At 32.7% G+C, this 7,935-nt stretch overlaps 1 protein-coding gene across 1 annotated transcript; it reads right to left on the bottom strand.

Annotated features, from left to right (window-relative positions):
* Positions 1–759: 759 nt before the first annotated feature.
* Positions 760–7,716, bottom strand: LOTGIDRAFT_217097 (hypothetical protein). The gene is made up of 9 exons (XM_009059001.1): positions 7,654–7,716; positions 6,076–6,112; positions 4,477–4,614; positions 3,531–3,625; positions 3,193–3,289; positions 2,418–2,517; positions 1,903–1,987; positions 1,246–1,362; positions 760–879 (listed from the first exon to the last, which is right to left on the bottom strand). Exons 2-9 carry the CDS (start codon positions 6,104–6,106, stop codon positions 820–822), a joined length of 723 nt encoding a protein of 240 aa, XP_009057249.1. The 5' UTR covers positions 6,107–6,112; positions 7,654–7,716; the 3' UTR covers positions 760–819.
* Positions 7,717–7,935: the final 219 nt, after the last annotated feature.

Genomic DNA, 7,935 nt, shown 5'->3' with positions numbered 1-7,935 from the left:
TCATTTACAAACGTCCATGAACATGAAAGGTGTCTATTGCAAGATTTTAGTACAGAGTTCATAATAGTTTACATTGTAAGATGTCCTTATCCAAATGTGTAATGTAAATTTACTTGGAGGAAAAATTCTTAAAATCGTTTCAAACATCAAAACTCAACAAGAAAAACATAATTCGTTTTTAGGGGCAAAGCAAAATTTTCTGTTCGCAAAATTTAAGCATTTGTCACAGAAATATACAAAACCAGATTTCATAGGGTTCCATCCAATCCTTAGACCAGATATATTTGGGTGGGAAGCATAATTCAATACAGTTTCTATCAAGGAATTTATACAAGTCCAAATGAAATAATTCTCGTTAAAATAAGGATAGTGGGTCTGTGTAGATTAGCTTCAATTATTAATAGCTAGATAAATCTTTCACCCACAGAACACAATTCTTAATTCAAGGTGGTGCTCCATTGGAGAGTTCTGAACAGGTCTGTTCCAATTCTGTCATCAATCGAATGGTACAGAGGCTGATATGTCTTATTCAAAATTTTCCCACCTATTTCATTTTGAATTCTGTCTGCACCTACCATTTTTTGCAGCATGCTTTGAACACTTTCTAAAATATAGTTTCCATGAATCCTGAACGTGCAGAAGTCAGCAATTGAGTGAACCCCTAGTTATTTCAGGGTTTTCCATAAGATTCAACAGTGGGAGTACTTGTTTGATGATAATTATGTACATACAGTCTTATTGTGAAAATTTGTCACCACTAGCAATTTAAACAATTCAAAATATAACAAGCCTCCAGTGCCACTGTAATGCTTCACAACATCATTGATTTAAAGTAGAGTTGAGCTGTCTTAATATACCAAGCACCAAATCTTGTATGTTCTAAAATAAAATTTCAATAAAAGTTAATATCCAAAGGAATTTTCTGATGTTCTAGATTACATTATGATAAGTAAGACTTATTAAAGGTATCATTCAGAATCAAAGGCCATGGTTCTCAAGGGGTTGGATTGGGTCTTGAATAAATGTAAATAGTCTTCAGAACTACATGAAAATAGCATAATCCATTCCTTTCAAGTTCGTGCTGACCAATTCAGAATCTTTAGTTGGTTCACCTGTACAAAATTGGCTGTGAATCGTTCAAATATGTCAAATTCAGTAATGGGGAAGGGGGTCCTTTCAAAATTTCATTTCATTGAATAATGCAGGAAATACAGGTGAATTAGTTTATGTTGTTTGACAACTGACCTTGGGTTTGCAGAATCGCTCCACCCATGACACCACAGACACAGTTAACTCTTCAAAATTAGAAACAGAAATATTGGCATCAAATGACATAAATAACGCATCCATAACTTGACGGAACTGAAAAAAAAAGAAGAAAAACACATTCAAATTGTTATAATTGTGAGGGCAAATCTTTCCGCAATGAGTAATTTGAAATTTTTTATGTCAAGGTGTTAGGTCGAGCATTGAAACTTAGAAAGACCTAAATTTATAGAGATTGGATACTGTATCATTTTCACGATCTCTTGGTATTAAGAACTTCGTCTAATATCTTGACACCATTATGCACTTTCTTGTATCAAGGAATTTCGTAAATGCAATGATTTGATTGGATTTTCCTACAGCCAATTCCGAGTCCTAAACAAAAAGACAGTGAACATCTCTATGAGTGTATTCAAGAGCTCTTTTTGGCTGTATTTGCTATCGTACTATCCATTTAAATGACTGTATTGACAAACTTTTGAGATTCAAGAAAAAGTGTCTAATGATGTCAAGGTATAATACAGAGATTGTAATAGCTTGACATTGTAAAGATACTATCCAGAATCTATTATCAATATTGGACATGTACTTTTCCTTTTATCCAGATAATGTCTTTTGATTAAGAATGAGACTTACAACTTGGAATTTGACTTCATCAGAAACTTGATTCTGTCCTAACTCTGGCGTATTCTGATGAGTTTTTACAATTTCTTCATATGTCCTGTTAAGAAATAAAAAGAAAATTAAATTAATTTTGCTTGATAATTTTGCACTATGATATGCTTTTATATGATATATAGTTTGTGTTGATCAAGGTCCACTAAACAGGAGTAAGTCAGTCCTCTTTTCTTCTTTTTTTCTCAAACCTAAGGATTTTTCAAATATAATTCATCAGCATAGTTTGGATTTTTTTGTAAAAATTTGCAGTAGTCATTTAGTGGAATAAATATCTGTACTAGCAAGTAAACACGGTCAATCAAAAATCTCTTCCAAAGAATGGCAAAATCAAGTTGTATATGTTGTACTCCAAAGAGAAGTACCATCAAGTCTTTCGTAAAAAGTAAGCATTTTCTGCTTGGAATATACACTTATAAGTGAATAGCAAAAATGTGATTTACAACCAAAATACAATCAAATATTTCTATGCTTACTTTTTCATAGTTTTTAATGCTAGAACTTCCTTTCTTAAAGAATCTAACTGTTCTTCTTGTTTAGTTTTCTGTTTAACTAAATATTGCATGTACTCAATAGCTAGAAAATACAACAATAAAATATCACTTTTATGACTTTCTGAATATTGCATGAAATCAATAACTATAAAATTAAAATGACACATCTATGATTTCCTGAATACTTTTATGGCATCCAGAATATTAAGGTTCAGTAATATTTTATAGAAAATCATTTTTTCCCTCTTAAATTAACTAGCACTTTTAGCTGTTAGGGAAATAAAATGAATGACTTTTGTATCATATTTGCTTGTTCTTTTATGCAATGAGAGAAATTTTCCTAGGACATCAGTATTGACCTTCATTCTTCAGTATTTTAATCTATAACTTGCAGTGTCTATTGCATACAGGGTTTTGGTTATACAGTGTCTTAGTGGAGGAGGTCAGGGGGACAAATTTTCCACCCCAGAAACATGGTTTTCACTCTGAATCGTAACCCCAAATTAACAAATTCAAATCGGTAATTTTTAAATATTTATGCCCTGTAAGCTTATATGTACCAAATCAATTCAATCTTTTTTGAAAAACTTTTCTTGAGAGAGCTCTCTCAGACGCTCCATGAGAGCCCTGCGATTAAGACGATTCCACAGAGGTGCTGCATTTTGAATTCAGCCTCGATTGTTGTCAGTCTACCCCAAATTCATACCCGATAGCACCATTTTTATTGTCCAAAAGTACTATAGCAGATATGACTTACATCTTTGTAAAACATTAGCTTTACTCATCTTCTGTGATCCCAGTCCATCTGACTGATGACACGTAGGCACAATGTTTTGTAGTTCATCATAACCTTTCTATAATACAGTGTGAAAGAAATACTTCATTAATCAAGGACAATAACTCTTCCAGGTAGAGGTGAATACAGGTAGCTACTCTAATATTGATGTTAAAAACCACCAGAAAATTCAGTAGTCCCGACACAAAACTAATATTTCACAGTAACAGCAATGTAAATGAAACCAAATTTAAATTTGATCACATGGAGCATAAAGTGTTTAATAATACATCCAGCTACAGATGGCAAAATCTCCCTACCTTAATGTTATCTCGACGTTTTTGTTCCGCTACTGTATGAGCTTCACGTCTTTTGTCTTTATAGGACATGGCAGGTTTATCACTGTCTTCATCATCTACAAGGTCAAGGTTAAATTCTAGTCTTTACATGAGAAAAATTTAAACAAGGAAGGATCCAATACATTTATAATTTTTGTGTTGCAAGGGAGATTAGGATTGAACACGCACATACTTCATCAATACCTGGTGTCACTATGCTACTGAGATTGTCAACTTGATAAGTTTCCAAAGTTTTCTCATCAACAGTGATCTAAAATCCAAGATTTAAGTAAGGTTGCATGCATAAACCAATATATAATATTGGTGACTAAAAATGAGTTCAAAGATTTTTGGATATTTAGAGGACTATCTCCCTTACTTAAGAATGCAATGCAAGTAAAACATCTGATAAGTACTGATGTTTTTGCATTGATCACATCATTGACAAAGAAATGGCCTCATGAAAGCATACCTCAAGCATACCATACAATGATTTTCTTTGGGAATGAAGCTTGTAAAGTAGTGCCTTTCAACAGGAGAGGATTCCCAGGGAGGAATTGGAAGACCAAGGGGGTGGGAATTATTGCCAGGGGCAGGGGGGAATGTGGTGGAATTGTCAGCTGAGGGAGGAAATGGAAGTCAATGTGATCTACGACTTAAATTGACGTCGTTCACCCAGGACATACGGCAAATTGAGAACAAACGTTCAGTCCAAAGGTCACATTGAATTATCTTGATATGTTGAGTATGACTTTATATCCATTCATGGTAAACCATGAATACATGAAATATTTTTAAAACTAGTATCTATTTATTTTGAGGAAGAATATATTGGGCCGCTTTCAGGGAGGAATGATCTCACTGAGGTTGAGAAGCACTGTTTTAAGGCATACTTGATTGTGTATTGGTAAATTTCTTTAGGCCATACCTGTATTATGAGCTGAAGAAGCTGAGGAAGCACAACCAGCAGGATTTGAACCAGTACTATTGGTACGAGAGAATGAAAATCGTCCAGAATTTGAAGCACTTGGACTGGTTTCTAACTTTAAATCAGACCCCTCTAGTGCTGAAAAAGTTTCAAAACTATCTGTCAACAATTATATCACATCCTTGCTAAAAATCAAATCGAAAATAAACATCTTTTAAAGGGGCATTCCCCTTTTTTTGTACACCGAAAAAATTTTTTGCTCAAATTTATGACAACTATACACCAAAATCTAGAGAAATGTGCCTTTAACATATCAGACAGACAGACAATTTGATCAAGTAGACATATTATGGTATTTTTTAGAAATATTTTCAGGTATAATTTATGACGTTTTTGATAATGACAATTTTGCATACCGGTACTGCCCCTTTAAATAAATGGCGAAGTTTTCTATAGCTCTACAGAAGTTTTTCATTGGTAACAATTTATGAAAGTCAATTTTTTTTTCTTTTAATACAGCTACAACTTTTATTTTCTTTGCAGAAAAAAAAGTTAAATACTGAAACAATTGGATGTAAACATAAAAATGAGTTGATATTGATCAATTCGTTCAATAATCTTCAGGTCATTAAACCTTGTAGGCACATCCTTATCACGATTATCCCATACACTGATCATGTGCTCAGCATCACAGACTAGGAAAAAATCACAAGAACAGACCATGTTTACTGAGATTATTAAGATATGATCATCAATATAATTGGCTGGAACTTGAGATGTTTGTATATCTTTTATCAATAAAAATTGAATATCAATATTGTCTAGTGTTCATAAGAATTGGAAAATTAGCTTCAAAATAGTACTTTTGTCAATTTGTATTTTACATTAGCATCATTAGCAAGACATTAAGGAGATATTTTCAGAATTATAATTATGATACTAAATATAGTGGATAATGTTTTTAGGGCATTTAACATTGGTTAATGTACTCATGATCAATGTACAGTCATTCACTATCACTATGAGACAATGTACATGTTCCATAGTCCGGTATTCAATTATTTAATAACTTGTTTAAGAGTTTGCCAACTTATAGCCCCATCACACTGGAAAGGCGTCCTTACTGAGATGATACAGCAACCGAAAATTAGCTCAGAGCGCTTTAAGTTCCCTGTGTAGAAGCTGTAAGATATCGTACAGTGGGTTCTATTGTCGCCATTAATCGCTGTTAAGATAACCACAGAATCAAATGTCTTTAGACAAGCGTCAAAACATCTCTATGAACGCAATAAAAGTGAAATGCACCAAGCCCATAGATGTTATTAGAAACGTGCCTTGGGAACGCAATAGGGTCACATATGTAGCAGTTTGAGTGCGTCTGCTCCAGAATTTGTTATTTTATGCAACTCTATCTTGCGTTTGTTCAAGTTTTCAAGGTTGCAGTGCAGTGTGACTGGCTATAACATAACTACTCCCCTCTAACACTATAAAAAGTGTTATCTTTAAAATGTTCGCCCTAACAATAAAATTCAGATAGATTTGGTTTGAAAAAAATGTCCCTTCCAATTCTTTTTTTAATTTAAAAATGTAGATAAATACCTTCAAAAGCATCTGTATATCCTTCAGCCATTGTTTTCTACAAAAAAAAAAAAATATTCCACAATATTTACACAAATAACTAAGCTTATAAGCTTTTACTCACAGGAGGAAAAAAAGTCATCAATTAAAGAGTGAAATTTTTACATAAGAAAATATCTTTTTTATGCATAGCTGCAGGTAGAAATAACATAGCCCTACATTTGAAATCCCAAACAGATCTTCAAACCAATATGGAATGACTGTGCCCAAATTCATCATTTTTAAAAATCAAAAACCTGTGTAATGGTACACCGATCTATTGAAAAATATGAAGTAGAACAAAGAAAATGCCTTCATATTTCAGTTTATTTCAGCCCTATCCTTCAGACTATTGGCAGATCATAAATCAATATCATTATCTAATGTTTAAACAAAACTTGGACTATCTATTGGTTTTCCTCAAGACTTTGTACTGAACATAGGTGTACAGAATAAAGAGAAAAAAATAACGAAATGAAAGATCAAATCAAATATTTATTTCATTTTAAAAGTAAAATATAATGCTTTGAAATGATAATATAAGTTTTGAGCTGAATCAATTTTTTTTTCTGACATTTATGTCATCAGTATTGAAACTTTTTGTGTTTTGGTAAAATTCAATAAGCTTAAAGCTTATACCATTCCCTTGTAGTTAATCTGTTATGATTTGGTTGGAAGAACATAAAAACATAATAATATATGGAGGTATAATTCTGTCAAAGTTATAGATTGTGTTGCAGCTTTAAAATACCAATGTTATCATTACAAAATGCATTTGTCAACGATGCAAAGCACAATTGTTGATATTTATAACTGATTTCCGAAATAATTTTCTTCTGTCATTTCATAAATATTGAAAATCAAAAGATTCAAAGTGTCTTTTATTGGTCTTTGGATGTCTAATAATGCAAATGTCTGTAGAAACATAAGGTTTGATAATTCTACCTATGAAATACCCTCTAAAGTAAAATCAAAATTTTTTATAAACGTTAAGAATTCTAATCAACTCAAACACAGTTAAGTTAGACTGTCAGCTTTATTTTGGAGTTGACATTAGGTCACCCCAGTGACTGGTTTACAAGCTCATTGATTAAGCTTACGCAATATATACCTGAGCAGCTGGAAAAGCGGCCGTTACTAAGTGACTTTACATAACGTTAACTTCACATGCTTCAAGTTATATTTCATTTACACTCACTACTGAGCCACTTCAGTGTTCAAAGCTTGATAAAGCCTATTCTGAAAACAATATTAGGCCTATGCACTTGTGTTTCAAGTAATAAATTTCTATTTACAAGACATTGTCAGAATTAATCCATCAATATTGCGAATACCAAAAAGCCTAGAAAGGTACATGTAGTTCACTAATTTCTTCACTTATGATTTTGTACACTGACCCAAATACAGAAAAAAAAAATTTCCTTCCACTACAAAAGTAGAAATCTGGCAATCATTCTCCTTCGAAACAGACATTTGCTTGTGACATCTTCACAAGTATGATCAAATATCGATTCCTCATACTGTATATTTTGGAAATAGTTATTTTTTACAGACACTTACTGTTTTATGTCAAACGTAATCAAAACTCATTGTTGTGATAGTAAAAGGCAGCCATTAAATGTTTACATTTTACTGTCGCCACCTAGCGGTTTTTTCCAGCAAACCTATTAAAGGGGAATAACTCCAGAAAAACTTTAAAGCTGTAGGCCCACGGTTAAAAGGGTCAGAGAAGGGGGCAAAGAAGGCAAAAAGAGCGAATAGAAATTTTGGTGCGATTCCAGTTTTTTCATGGTAACATTTCAAATTAAAACAAAAGCTACATATTACAGACCTACATCACTG

This window comes from Lottia gigantea (genome assembly GCF_000327385.1).
Source record: "Lottia gigantea unplaced genomic scaffold LOTGIsca_37, whole genome shotgun sequence".
Lineage (NCBI taxonomy): Eukaryota > Metazoa > Mollusca > Gastropoda > Lottiidae > Lottia > Lottia gigantea.
This window is presented reverse-complemented; position numbering and strand designations above follow the sequence as displayed.